The following is a 15,586-nucleotide window of genomic DNA, read 5'->3' as shown; positions in this document are numbered from 1 at the left end:
AGTTGACGTTCTATTGCCATGGATTACTTTTTCATGTTTCTTTTTTATTTCTTTATTTAATTAGTCTCAGTATAGACTCAGATTTTTTAAATTTAATGGGTTACAGTCCATTACTGCCATAATTCATTTTGATGCTGAAATTGTCCCATATCAGTCCAGTGAGAGTCCCTTGAAGGTAGTTCTAAATGCCTTTTTATATTAAAAATGAATCATTGGCAGCAGTTTCTGGGTAGTAGCCCAGAGATTCTACTACCTAAAAGAGCAGCCATGCTTACAAATAGGCTCTGTCTTCCTCATTGCATACAGGTGATTCACAAAGATGAACTTTTAAATTTCTATTTCTCTATCATAATTCTGCTGCTCTTTTGACATCAAAGGAGATCCTGGCATCCTGAAAAAAAAATCCTCAAATAACATCATAGAGTGATACATAGATCGCCAGTAAAAAGCAGTAATGGATTCTAGGTGATGGACCTTCTTCAGAAGACACAGTAAACAAACAAGGAAAGAGAAAGGCAATTCTGTGCAAAATACAATGCTGTTGAAAAATCCTAACACACCAGGAAAAGGAAATCATATTTTTCTTCATTTTGAAATATTTAACCAGAAAAACACAATAATGTAATTTAATGACTAATATTTCTTTAGGAAAATTAACTAGGAAATGGTCCAGGACAGGGTCACAGCAGCCTCACGGCAGAGTATAAAAGAGGACATGCTGCAAAGAGACCTTCAAATTTACTAGTTTCACTCTCTTACTGCATCAGAAACTCCATCCTCTGCCACCATGGTCAACTCCTGTTGTGGTTTTGTCTGCTCTGATGAAGGCTGTGGCCAAGGCCTCTGTCCGGAGACCTGCTGCCACCCCAGCTGCTGTATGTCCAGCTGCTGCAGGCCTCAGTATTGCCAGTCCACATGCTGCCAGCCAAGTTGCTGTCGTCCCAACTGCTGCCAGACCTGCTACCCCAGCTGCTGCCAGGCCTGCTGCAGGACCACCTGCTGCCGCCCCAGCTGCTATGTGTCCAGCTGTTGCCACCCCAGCTGCTACATCTCCAGCTGCTGCTGCCCCTCCTACAGTAGCTCCAGCTGCTGCGTCCTTGCTGTAATCCCTGCTGCAGCCAGACCAGCTACTGCCTGCACCCAGTCTGTGGCCAAGTCTCCTGCTGCTGCCCAACCTGCTCTACCTTCTCCTGCTGCTAATCCCCTGTCTTGAACCCACCTCCTTCCTTACTGATTCAGACCTTTCCTTGTGCTCAACAGTAGGACACATGGAGTAGGGCTGATGTAGAAGAACTGAACTGGACCTCTGAATCCAATGGGCACCACAGACCCACTCATTCTGCACCCACATTCTGGCCTCAGTGCAAACTCTCTCCCTGGCTCACCTCTCCCTTCCTTTCAAATGTGAATTTAACTGCAGTACAGCAGCACAAACTGAACACATTCCCCAAGTTCCTGCCTTCTGTCTGTTAGGAGCCAGGAAATGCTGCTCAAGAAAATGGACATTGGCTGAGACTCTTATGCAGTCACGGATTCTACCTCAACCTGACAATCTAATGGAATCACTCCCCTGAGCTTGCTTTTCCTAGGACATTTCTGTAACCTGATAAATTTTTGTACCAAAATAAAATTACACTTTCCTGCATTAAAAATAAAGTGTGATGCTTTCTCTGATCATAATGGAATAAAGCTAGAAGTCAACAAGCAGCAGAAAAAGGGAAAATTCACAAATATATGGAAATTAAACAACACTCTTTTAAATAAACAGTGGGTCAAAGAAAAAATTTCCAGAGAAATCAGTAAATATCTCAAGACAAATGACAATGAGAATACAACATGTCAGAATCTATGGGATGCAGCAAAGGCAGTGTTGAGAGGAAAATGTATAGCCCCCAATGCTTGAAGAAAGAGCTAAAATCAATGACCTAACTACATAGCTGATAGAACTAGAAAAAGAACAGCAAACTAATCCCAAAGCAAGTAGATGGAATGAAATAACAAAGATCAAAGCAGAAATAAATGAAATTGAGAACAAAAAAAAAAAACAATACAGAGAATTAATGAAACAAAATTTGGTTCTTTGAGAAGATTAACAAAATTGACAAACCCTTGACTAGACTGACTAAAAAAAAAGAGAAGATGCAAATAAATGAAATAAAAAGTGAAAACAGGAACATTACTACTGACTCCACAGAAATAAGAGAGATCATAAGAGGATACCATGAACAACTTTATCCCAAAAAACTAGACAATATTGGTGAAATGGAAAAATTCCTAGAAACATACAAACAAGCTGACCTTAGAAGAAACAGAAGACCTCAACAAACCAATCACAAGGAAAAGATTGAAATAGTCATCAAATAGCTCCCCAAAATGAAAAGTCCAAGGCAAGATGGTTTCACAGGTGAACTCTATCAGCATTCAAAGAACACTGAATACAAATCTTACTGAAGGTCTTCCAAAAAAGTAATTCAGGAGAGATCCAGCAAGATGGCAGTGGAGTAAGGAGCTCCTAGAGTCAGGTCCTGCTACAGGGCAGTTAGCAAACACCCAGACCCCCCTGGAGGTAGTTCAAGCACCTGTTTGGGGGCTCCAGGAGGCCAGAAGAGCATCCTGCAATGTCCTTGGGGGAGTGGAAGAAGGAGACTGCCCACCTGCAGAGAAGACTTGTAAGCAGAGCACTCCACGCCTTGGAGGCCGGTGCCCATCCTCCACTGGAGGGAAGCACAAGCCGCTATGGGAGTTGTTCTGCAGCTGGAATTGAAAGCTCCACTTCCCCAAAATGGGGGAGGAAGAGACGGTTGGACACCAATTTCAGCTATGATGAGGAAATTCAGTGCGCTACAGTATGATCCTGAAAACAGCTAAGGTTTGAGCCTGTCCAGGTTAGAAAGAGACCAGGAGCAGTCATCTTAACTCTGCACCTGGCATGAGGGGAAGTGGATGGACTGAGAATCCCAGTGCTGGTGGGGACTGGCTTCTTCCTATCCAGATCATATTGCAGGTCTAGCCTAGGCCCCAAGTGCCACCTCCAGCAGGGAGGAAGCTGCTGGGACCTGCACCAGCCTCTCCAGAAAATTACCAGCCAAGCTGCAGAGGCCGGTGATTATCCTACTCTGGCAGAACAAACCACCCCAGGAGCTATTCTGTGATGGGAATTGAAAGCTCCATTTCCCAGAAACACAGGAGGAGGAGACGGTTGGCTGCCAATTTCAGCTACTGATTGGGAGACTTGGCTGGCTAAGAGATAACCCTGGGAACAGGTGGGGTGAGAACCAGCCCAAGTCAGAAAGAGGCCAGTAGCCACCATTCTGAGTCTGCCCCCAGTCTGAGAGGAAGCTGGCTGATGGTTTCTTTCACACAGATCAGCCTGCAGCTCGCCTAGGCTTCAGTCTCGCCTCTGGCAGGTAGGAGGCTGAGGAGCCCTGCACCAGCCTATACAGGTAACTGCAGGGAACTTTGGTTGGCATAGACAGAAAATCAGAAGTCTGCATAGATTGCTGCCCACACCTGCAGCTCCATCCCTGCCCCAGGTAAGGGAGAAAAGGATGTGAAGCTTCATCAGTCTCTCTGGGCAACTGCAGTCTAGGCCTGCACATGGATTATTCCACAGAGCTGTGACTCTGTGCCTACCCCTGGCAGAGGAGAAAGTTAGAAAAAGCTTCACTGGTCCCTGGTGCAATGAGGGCAGCTTGAGCCTCATGGCTTACAGCACCAACTACATGCTTGGCTCCTACTGCATAACCAGCAAAGGAGAAATGATTGGAAGCCCTAAACTAGAGAGAAAAACTGCACCCAGAAAAAATATTCTAGTAAGCCAGATGCAAAAACACCAACAAAAACTTACAATCCAAACCAAGAAACAGGAAGCGATGACTCAGTTAAAGGAACAAGATAAGCCTCCAGATGACATAAAGGAGTTGAGACAACTAATTATAGATGTTCAAACAAATCTCCTTCATAAATTCAATGAGATGGCTAAAGAGATAAAGGTTATTAAGAAGACATTGGATGAGCACAAAGAAGTATTTGAAAGCACACATAGAAAAATAGCATATCTTATGGGAATGAAAGGTGCAATCAAGGAAATTTAAAAAACATTGGAATCATATAATAGCAGATTTGAGGAGACAGAAGAAAGGACTGGTGAGCTTGAAGAAATGGCCTTTGAAAGTGAATATACAAAAGAACAGATGAAGAAAAGAGTGGAAAAATTGAACAAGATCTCAGGGAACTAAATGACTCCAAAAGGTGTGCAAACGTACGTATCATGCGTGTCCTAGAAGGAGAAGAGAAGGAAAAAGGGGCAGAAGGAATATATGAAGAAATAATGGTAGAAAATTTCTCAACCCTATTGAGGACATAGATATCCCTGTCTGAGAAGCACAATGTACTCCCATCTGAAAAAATCCAAACAGACCAACCCCAAGACACATACTCATCAGAATGTCAAAGACCAAAAACAAAGAGAGAATTCTGAGAGCAGCAAGAGAAAAGCAATACATAACATATAGGGGATATCCAATAAGATTAAGTGCTGATTTCTCACCAGAGACCATGGAGGAAAGAAGACAGTAGTCTAATATACCTAAGATACTACAAAGGAAAAACTTCCAGCCAAGAATCTTATATCCAGCAAGACTGTCTTTCAAAAATGAGGGTGAAATTAGAATATTCACAGATAAACAGAAACTGAGAGAATGTCTAAGCAAGAGACCAGATTTTCAGGAAATACTAAAGGGTGTGCTAGAGCCTGAAAAGAAAAGACAGGAGAGACAGGAGAGAGATGCTTGAAAAAGAGTCCAGAAATGAAGATTATATCAATAAAAGTAACTAAAAGTGTCAAAAGAGTGGTGAAAATAAAATATAACAGATAAAACTCAAATAGTCAGGAATAAACTTAGCCAATGATGTAAAGCACTTATATTCAGAAAACTGCAACTCAATGTTAAAACAAGTCAAAAAAGCCCTAAATAACTGGAAGAACATTCCATGCTCATGGATTGGAAGACTAAATACCATTAAGATAAATATTCTACTCAAACTGATATACAGAATTAATGCAATCCCGATAAAAATTCCATCAGCATTAAAGAAAAAATTGAAAACATGATTGTTAAATTTATTTGTAAGGGTAAGGTGTCCTAAATAGAAAGAAACATCATAAAAAGGAAAAGTGAACCATCATCTCCAGACTTTAAATCATAATACCTACCTATAGTGGTAAAAACTACATGGTACTGGCCTAAAGACAGACACAATAGACCAATGGAACCAAATTTATGGTTCAGAAACAGACCCTCACAGGTATGGTCAAGTGATTTTTGACTAGCCTGTCAAACTTGGCTTGGGCAAGTTTGTGCAGAACAAGAAATGGACATTCATAGCTGAAAGAAGGAAAGAGGACCCCTATCTCACACCTTATCCAAAATGGATCAAAAAACTAAAACTAAAAGCAAGAACCATAAAACTTCTAGAAGAAATTATTGGAAAATATCTTCAAGACGTGGTGGTAGGTGGTGGATTCTTAAAGGAGATAAGAGAAGGTGAGTGGACTACTGATGTTTAATGTATGTAGAATTTTGATTAGCTTTACTGTAAAATTGTGGAAATGTATAGAGTGGATGGTAACACACAGTGAGTAACAGCTAGTTTATAAATGGGGATGTGACTGAAAATGGTAGTCAAGTTATATAAATGCCAGTTGACAGAATGCTTGAGAATAATCTAGGGACTGGATAGCACAGTAAACCAAGAGGTAGGTGAGAATTGTGGTTGATGGTAGATGCAAGAGTGTCCTTTGTTAGCTAGAACAAATGTACATCACTACTGCAGGGTGTTGGGAATGAGGAGAAGCACGGGAAAAATACAGCTGGAGTGACCTATGGACTGTGGTTAGTAGTAATAATGTAATATTCTTGCATCTACGCAAAAGTTGTACTGTGTTGACACTGAGGCAGTATGGAAAATGTGAGCCAAATGTACACTATGGACATGGCAATAATCAGATGATATTATTTTATCTGTAGCAAATGACACACCACATTGTGGTGTGCTGATGGAGGGGTGTTGTTTGGGAATTCTGCACATGTGCATGATTGTTTTATAAGTTTACAATTTCTGTCATAAAAATATATTTAAAAAATAATAATAGGGTGGGTTGGGGGAAAAACACACAAATGTAAGATAAGAACTATGATTAGTAGTAAGATTTTGATAGTGTTCTTTCATAGTTTGTAACAAACGTCTCATGACAATGCAATGTGTTGGTGGAGGATTGATGTATGGACCCCTGTATGATGTTATGCATGTTTGCTTTGTAAGTTCACCACTATTACACTTTTATTGTTTATGTATGTTTATGTATGAGTAATATATTTCAATAAATTTTTAAAATTTGAAAAAAAATCTGTGAAAAATAAAATAAAATAAAAGTAAATCAGAAGGAACACTACCAAACTCATCCTATGAAGCCAATATCACCCTAGTAACAAAGCCAGATAAAGATATTATGAAAAAAGAAAGTTACAGACCCATTTCTCTAATGAATACAGATGCAAAAATCCTCAATAAAATACTTGCTAATCAAATCCAGCAACACATTAAAAGAATTGTTCATCATGATCAAGTGAGTTTTATACCAGGCATACAAGGGTGGATCAATACAAGAAAATCAATTAGCATAAAATACCACATTAATAAATCAAAGAAGAAAAAGCACATGATCTTATCAAGTGATGCAGAAAAGGCATTTGACAAAAAAACATCATCTTTTCTTATTAAAAACACTACAAAAGATAGGAATTGAAGGAAACTTTCTCAACATGATAAAGGCCATATATGAAAAACCCACAGCTAACATTGTACTCAATGGTGAAAGATTGAAAGCTTTCCCTTTGAGATCAGGGACAAGGCAAGGATCCCCATTGTCACTACTGTTGTTCAATTTAGTGCTTGAGGTTCTAGCTAAAGCAATCAGGCAAAAGAAAAGAAAAGAAAAGAAAAGAAAAGAAAAGAAAAGAAAAGAAAAGAAAAGAAAAGAAATAAAAGGCATCCAAATTGGAAAGGAAGAAGTTAAACTTTCACCTTTTGCAGATGATATGATCTTATATCTAGAAAGTCCTGAAAATCTGCAACAAAGCTACTAGAGCTAATAAACAGTTTCAGTAGAGTGTCAGGATACAAGATCAATGTGCAAAATTAGTGGTGTTTCTCTACAAATGTAATGTACAATCTGAAGAGGAAGTCAGGAAAAATTCCATTTACAATAGCCACTAAAAGAATCAAATATTTAGTAATAAACTTAACCAAGGAAGTAAAGGACTTGTATTCAGAAAACTATAAAGCGTTGCTAAAAGAAATTTTAAAAGACCTAAATAATTTGAAGGACGTTCCATGTTCCTGGATTGGAAGACTAATATCATTAAGATGTCAATTCTACTCAAATTGATACACAGATTCAATGCAATCCCAATCAAAATTCCACCAGCATTTTTTAAGCAAACAGAAAACACAATTATCAAATTTATCTGGAAGGGTAAGAGGTCCCTAATAGCTAGAAACATCTTAAAAAGGAAAAGTAAAGTTGGAGGACTTTCACCTACAGACTTTAAATCATATTACCTAGCTACAGGGGTAAAAACAGCACGGTATTGGCATAAATATAGACATATAGACCAATGGAACTGAATTGATGGGGTCAAAAACAGACCCTCATATCTATAGCCAAGTGATTTTTGACAAGCCTGTCAAACCCACCCAGCTGAGAAAGAACGGCCTACTCAACAAATGGTGCTGAGAGAACTGGATATCCATAGCCAAAAGAAAGTAGACCCCTATCTCACACCTTATACAAAAATTAACTCTAAATGAATCAAAGACCTAAATATAAAAGCAAGTACTATAAAGCTTCTAGAAGAAAATGTAGGGAAACATCTTCAAGACCTGGTGATAGGTGGTGGGTTCTTAAACCTTACACCAAAAGCACAAGCAACGAAAGAAAACATGGATAAATTGGACCTCCCCAAATTTAAACACTTCTGTGACTCAAAGGATTTCATCAAAAAGGTGAAAAGGCAGCCCACTAAATGGGAGAAAATATTTGGAAAGCTCTTATCTGATAAGGGTTTGATTTCCATTCTATATAAAGAGATCATACAATTCAACAACAAAAGAGCAAGCAATCCAATTAAAAATTGGGCAAAAGATTTAAATAGACATTCTTCAAAGAGGAAGTACAAATGGCCAAAAAGCACATGAAAAAATGTTCCTTATCACTAGCTGTTAGGGAAATGTAAATCAAAACAACAATGAGTTACCATCTAACACCACATAGAATGGCCATTATTTAAAAACAGACAACAATAAGTGCTGGAGAGGATGTGGAGAAATAGGAACATTCCTTCACTGTTGGTGGGATTGTAAAATATTGCAGCCTCTGTGGAGGATAGTTTGGAGGTTCCTCAGGAAGCTAAATATAGAACTGCCGTATGACCTAGAAATTCCTCTACTAGGAATATATCCAGAAGAACTAAAAACTATGACATGAACAAGACATCTGCACACTGATGTTCATAGTGGTGTTATTCACACTTGCCAAAAGATGGAAACAACACAAGTGTTCATCAACCAATGAATGGACAAACAAAATGTGGTATATACATATGATGGAATACTATGTTGTGGTAAGAAAAAATGAAATTGGGACACATATGATAACATGGATGAATATTGAAGACATTATACTAAGCAAAGTAAGCCAGACACGAAAGGACAAATATTTCATGGTCTCATTAATATGAAGAATAAACACATGAAGTTAAAACCTAGAGTATAAGTTATTAGGAGAGAAGAGAAGGGTTGAGAAGAACTATTGATGCTTAATGTATGTAGAAGTTTTAACTGTGAAAGTGTGGAAATGAATAGAGTTGATGGTAACACATTACAGTGAATAGCAGCTGGTTTATAAATGAGATTGTGGAAGTAAATGTCAATTGAAAGAAAGTTGAAGAATAATCTAGGGACTGAACAACACAGTGAACCCAGAGATGGATGAGAATTCTGGTTGAGGAGACAAGTGCGAGAGTATCCTTCTGTGAGCTAGAGCAGATGTACATCACTATTGCAGGGTGGTGGGAACATGGAGAAGCATGGGAAAACTACAACTGGCATGACCTATAAACTGTGGTTAACAGCAATGCTATAATATTCTTGCATCGATGCCAAAGATGTATTGTGTTGATAATGGAGATGTATGGAAAAAGTGTGCCAAATGTATGCTATGGACTGTGATGGGTGCTAATAATCAGATGATATTATCTCATAATCTGTAACAAATGTTGCACCACAGTGTGGTGTATTGGTGGAAGACTATTGTATGGGAATTCTGCACTTGTGCATGATTGTTTTGTAAGCTCACAACCTCTATAATAAAAATGTATTTTAAAAAAATAGGATGTGTTGGTGGGGAAATACACCAAAGGTAAGATAGGGACTATAGTTAATAGAAATATTTTGATGATGCTTTCGAATAGTTTGTAACAAATGTTTCACAACAATGCAAGCTGTTGGTGGAGGTGTGATGTATGAGGCCCTGTATGATGTTATGCATATTTATTTTGTAAGTTCACAATCTTTACTATGCTTGTTTATGCATGTTCATGTATGAATATATACTTCAATAAAAATACATTTTTGTAGTCCATTTTTTAAAAAGTGGACTACAAAAAAAAATACATTGTGATTGCTGCTCTCTGAACATTTTGTCTTCAATTCCTACACAATTTTATTTGACCTATACCTGCAGGAACACACAATATAGTCTAATCACTTTTCAGTAGAAGTCAGACTCCATTAGTCACTGCCTCATTTTCTTTTTTATAGGTGTCCTAATATTTCATGGGCAGATCACCTAACACTGTGAATCTGTCCTAGGAAAGGAACAAAAAAGTGAAAATTAGAGTTTGGAGGACTCAGTGTATGTAAAAGCAAGAACACAACTCATGCTTCATGCATCACAATGATCATAATTTCTTCAATGTGCCATTAGCACAGCATCTATGTCTGGAATTAAGACTTGCACTCAGTGATAGAAGTATCATCCATTCAGTAAGTGTACACTGATTCTGCCCCTATTTGCAATTGGACCTCAGCCACATCTCATTTTTTCTTTTGCCAGAAAGATATCAAATTCAAAAGGGACAACCCAGATGAGTGGAGCAGGTCCTGAATAAGACAATGAGATTTGGTAGAAACTGGCATACTAAAGACTGCATTATTACAACAGCTAGTACTATGAAATCTCTGAAATCTGTTGTTAAATGGGGGGGAAATCAATTGGATTAACGTGTATGCATGCCATCTTTTCCCTAAGAAACAAAAGAGATACAAATATATAAATATAAATATTTATAATTAAAATAACAATGGAAAGGAAAACCTTAAATTTTAAAAATGAATATTTAAGGGAGGAGGAGGGAGAAATGGAGGGAACAGATACAGGAGCAAGATTTCCTGGAATATACCTCATTTTGAAGGATTTATTTTTAAACCACAAATTCTTTATATCCCTACAATACAAAATTAAACTTTAAAAAGCAATATATACACGTGAAAAGAAAACATGGATGGTGTGCTCCGTTCCAAGAGTGATGATAACAACATATGGATAAAGAATGCCCCCCAGGTGTGTACCTTTGCAGCTGGAGACAGATAAATAAATTACAATCAGGTCACAGTCATCCACGTTCATTTGGAGAGTTCTGCAGCATAATAGTCAAGCATAAAGGAGGAGCAAAAGAGGTTTAAATAAAAGGGTATGTGAGGGCATCTGGACTGGAATTTGAACAAAAAGAATTTCTTGAGTTGACATGGAATAAGGAACATTCTAAGGAGATATAACAGCACAAGGAAAGCTGAGGAAATAGCTTTGTTCACACTGGGTAGACTATTACAGAACATAGGGACCTTAACTTACTTCCATGTGAATTTACAGAGAATGAGTACCTCTTGGGTTCTTTAAAAAGAAAAAGCAAACCAATTGTAGCAGTTTAATATTATTGGTGAATTCCAAGAAGAAATATTGGATTATGCTTGTAATCTGACCTGTACCTTGGCATGATTGAGTTATGATTAGGGTGTTGAGTGCCCATCCACAGATAAAAGGCATGGCAAAGAACAGAGTTGAAGGTTTCTGATGTTGGAGTTTTGATGTTGGGATTAGATGCTGAAGACTTAAGCTGGAGTCCCAGCAAGTAAGCTCACAGAGGAAAGAGAAGCCAGCGCCAGGAAGAAGGAACCTTGAACCCAGAGAAAAGCAAGCCCCAGGAATGAAGGAACCCAGGAAGCCTGAACCCTTGCAGATGTTGGCAGCCATCTTGCTTCAAATAGACTGGTAAGGGAAGTAACTTATGCTTTATGGCCTGGTATCTGTAAGCTCCTACCCCAAATAAATACCCTTTACAAAAACCAACCAATTTCTGGTATTTTGCATCAGCACCCCTTTGGCTGACTAATACACCAATAATTACAAAAGTTCAACAGAATATCTGGTGCATGGCTAGCAAGGCAGAAACAGTAGCTACAGATAGTACCTCATTTTTCACTGGAAGTGCATGAGACTTAACTATATAGTGTTTGTTTGGAACCCTAATCTTATGATGCTTTTTTTGCCAAAATCTTTCCTTTCAGTATATCTTATTTAAGTGCTTATAGGACAAAGAACAAGGCTGATAGGTTTATAGCTTCTTTATCCAAGCAGAATCTCTTGATCTCACATGATTGAATGACTTAGTTTAAAATACAAGACAAGGGTACTTTAAACAAAACCTTCTATATAACGGAGATCCATTGCTTACATTGGCCTAGAAAAAGAAAGGTCAAAACACACTCACCTTTCATATACTATATGAGAAGAAGATTCCTGGGGGGAAAATGTTTATCTTCCTACATGTGTTTTTACTGTGGAAAAAGAATGAGTCAAAGCTAACTCTTCAGGTAGAGTCATTACAATGAGATTGGCTCTTCTTTAGTAACTGCCTATCTCTCCACACATAAAATCAGTCTTTACCACTGTGCACACGTAGCCCCATTGACAGGTCATACCTCTTATTTCCTTATCAGCACTGCCCCTGACAATAGCATATATTTATCCACTTTGACATTAAAAGAAATTTGGCATTGCAAGAACCACCTTCAAAGTCATACACAAAAAGGAAAAGAAAATTACGTGTGAAAAAATTTTAAAAAAAACAACTCAGCAATAAAATATCAAATGATATTCACAATTTGGAAGACATATTAGACGAAAAAAAGACAAATGTGAGTGACTTCACACGCATTAGCAAAATTCAATGAATCATAACACTGCAGAAAAAGGAAACGAACGATCCTTTTCCAAGATATTGGAATATTCAACCTGATAAGCACAATTATTAATTTAGCAATATTAATTGATTTCCCAGAAGGAAAAACAATGTGGAAAGAGTGCTGCTCATGAAGACACCCCCTACTCAGCTGAATATAAAAGGGGACAAGGGGCAAGAAGACTTTCAAACTCAAGAAATTCCTTCTCGTGGAAACTCACCCAAAACCTTCACCCTCTGACACCATGGTCAACTCCTGTTGTGGCTCTGTCTGTTCTGACCAGGACTGTGGCCAAGGACTCTGCCAGGAGACCAGCTGTCACCCCAGCTACTGTGTGTCCAGCTACTGCAGGCCCCAGTGCTGCCAGCCCAGCTGCCACCAGCCCAGCTACTGCCACCCTTCCTGCAGTGGCTCCAGCTGCTGTGGTTCCAGCTGCTGCCATCCCAGTTGCTGCACCTCCAGCTGCTGTGGTTCTAGCTGCTGCTGCCCCAGCTCCTGCATCTCCAGCTGCTGCCGTCCTTCTTGCTGTAATCCCTGCTGCAGACAGACCAGCTGTTGCCTGCACCCAGTCTGTGGCCAAGTCTCCTGCCACACCACCTGCTACCGCCCAACCTGTGTCATCTCCACCTGCCCCCGACCCACCTGCTCTGCCTCCTCCTGCTGCTGAGGCCACTGCCTGAGCCCACTTCTTCCTTCACCTTTCCCCCCACAGATGAAGAGTTTCCTTTTGTGCTGACTGTTAGGACACAAGGAGAAGGGTTGATGCTGCTCACCTAAGTTGGGTCTCAGGATTCTGATGAGTGAACCACAGGCTTCCTGAATCTATGAGCAATTTCTGCCTCAGCCCAAATTCTCCTCCTTGTCAATCTCTCTCTTCCATCTAAGTGTGAATTCACTTATACAGTACTGTTTGTTTTATTGGCACATTCTCTTCTAATTATCCTTTTTAGCTTTTGGGCATGAGGTCATCAAGCTCAAGAAGGTGAAGACTTATTTCTGTATTTCCTCATCACAGATTTTTATCTTTTTTTAAAAAAAGATTTTATTTTATTTATTTATTTCTTCCCTCCGCCCCCCTCCCCCCGTTTGACTGTTCTCTGTGTGTATTTGCTGCGTCTTTTTTGTCCACTTCTGTTGTTGTCAGCGCACAGGAATCTGTGTTTCTTCTTTTTGTTGCATCATCTTGCTATGTCAGCTCTCTGTATGTGCGGCACCATTCCTGGACAGGCTGCACTTTCTTTCGTGCTGGGTGGCTCTCCTTACGGGGTGCACTCCTTGCACGTGGGGCTCTCCTATGCGGGGGACACCCCTGCGTGGCAGGGCACTCCTTGCGCACATCAGCACTGCGCATGGGCCAGCTCCGCACGGGTCAAGGAGGCCCAGGGTTTGAACCGCAGACCTCCCATGTGGTAGGCGGATGCCCTATCCATTGGGCCAAGTCCGCCACCGAGATTTTTATCTTTCTTGATTACCCAATGCATGTTCTCTTCTTTTATAATTCCTATTTACCAGCTGTTCCTATTCATCTCTCTATGCCGAAGTAAAACCACTTTCCTGGGTAGAAAATTCAGTGTGATTGTACTCTTCTTTAAATTTTTTAATTTGTATTTTATCTATAGTTGTAGAACAGACAATAATTTTATAATAGACATTGAGCCATGTTAGTTACAGCCTAGTTTTCACTACCAGTCTTAATTTCTTAGACAAAATTGAAATTCTCAGGAATGCAGGGATAAAAAAGCAGGAAGAACTTTTTGGAAAGACCATAGACAATGTTCTATGGGACAACATCTTTCCAATATTACATATCTGTAAAAGTAATTATAAGGATAATGGAATTGGATGTGTGTAGCTGAAGGCAACTGATGCCTTGGAAAATGTAGTAAAAGGCTGAGATTGCTCAATCAGAAATTAAAAGACAGATATGAAAGTCAGGTTTCATTGGTTGCAGGTAAATAGACTCATCTCCTGCAGCCAGAGGAAAGAAAAAGCTGAATACCAAGCCTAGGACTTAATCATTGCTGTTTTTTCTCTCAGCCTAGGCAGTTTTATCACCCTGAGGTGAGGAACCTGGCCCCTGAGATATGGGATAGGCACTTGAAGATCTTGATTCCTGAACTGTCTGGCCTTGCAGAAGTGGCTAATCCTCCCTGTTGAAGTCTGGTGCCACCATCTTTCTTGAAGATGATGTAGAGACATCAGACTTGCAAAAACAACACAGACTCCCCTCAGTATCTTCTCCCACCACCATTCTTTGCCACAGAAAAGTAACTAGAGTTCAGTTATAAGACAGCTCACCCAGACAACTGCTGAGCCTGCTAATAGGAGACTATACCTCAAAGGACCTGCAGGACCCAAAGCCTACTTCCTAGGACGTGGTGTGTTCTTCCTTTTGAAAGCATTTGTTGTCTGGCAGTCTTTCTCTTGGTAATGTGATGTTAGCAGCTGTTGGCATAATTTCCTGCATCTATTTTTTCATTAGGGATGGCAAAATTGTGATACTGCAATTCTATTCCTTTGTCATTTATTAACTGTCATAATTCCTAAAAAAGAAACATCCCCTCATCAATATTTGGATACCCTGAGGAAAGGCAGAAAAAATGCTTGACTCTCCCCTTTTATTTACCAGTTTGCATCCTCCAAAGGAGACCAACAAAGTTTTTAGCTTTGTTTTGTTTTTAAATAAGAGTCAATATGAACTCATGGATTTCCATATACTTGATGGTCTATCGGTCCAATCCAGGATGTGTCCCTATTGACCTCAAATAAGCAACTTTAAGTTGGCTCCTGAATTATTTTGACATGAATCTAGCAGTCTTTAAAGGTTTTCTTGCTTTTTGGTGTAACAAGGGATTCCAGACCCATGTTGTACATTTCCTTCCCCAAACTTATAATCAGCCATTTCTCCAAGGAGCTCCAGTTCCTTTTAGTGGGAAACAGTAGTTAAGGGCATATATGGAAATGTAAAAATGTTCATTATTATTAAGTTAGCAATTCTCCCTTGGTTTTTTAGTGTCTACAGCTAGAAAAAATATACTCAAAAAATAAACTATGTCATGAGTTTCTACTGAGAACTTTAGGGATTTTACTTAGCATCATAAAGCATACTTACAAATCTCCTTTATCCCATGCCAAAAATACCAGTTCTCAGTGATAAAAAAGGCAATTTCTTCTTTTTGTATTAAATTGTCTCTTTTTAAAGATACATAGATCACAAAAAAAG

At 39.2% G+C, this 15,586-nt stretch overlaps 1 protein-coding gene across 1 annotated transcript; it reads left to right on the top strand.

Moving 5' to 3' along the window:
• Nucleotides 1-787: 787 nt before the first annotated feature.
• Nucleotides 788-13,030, top strand: LOC105747400 (keratin-associated protein 4-11-like). Its single transcript, XM_071210902.1, is given in 4 exon segments — nucleotides 788-1,091; nucleotides 1,094-1,195; nucleotides 10,049-10,107; nucleotides 12,647-13,030. Coding segments are annotated over 4 exon segments (849 nt in total).
• The last annotated feature ends 2,556 nt before the right edge of the window (nucleotides 13,031-15,586 follow it).

Source organism: Dasypus novemcinctus, chromosome 21 (assembly GCF_030445035.2).
Source record: "Dasypus novemcinctus isolate mDasNov1 chromosome 21, mDasNov1.1.hap2, whole genome shotgun sequence".
Classification (NCBI taxonomy): Eukaryota; Metazoa; Chordata; class Mammalia; order Cingulata; family Dasypodidae; genus Dasypus; species Dasypus novemcinctus.
The sequence above is the reverse complement of the archived record's forward strand: the minus strand, read 5'-3'. Positions and strand labels throughout refer to the sequence as shown.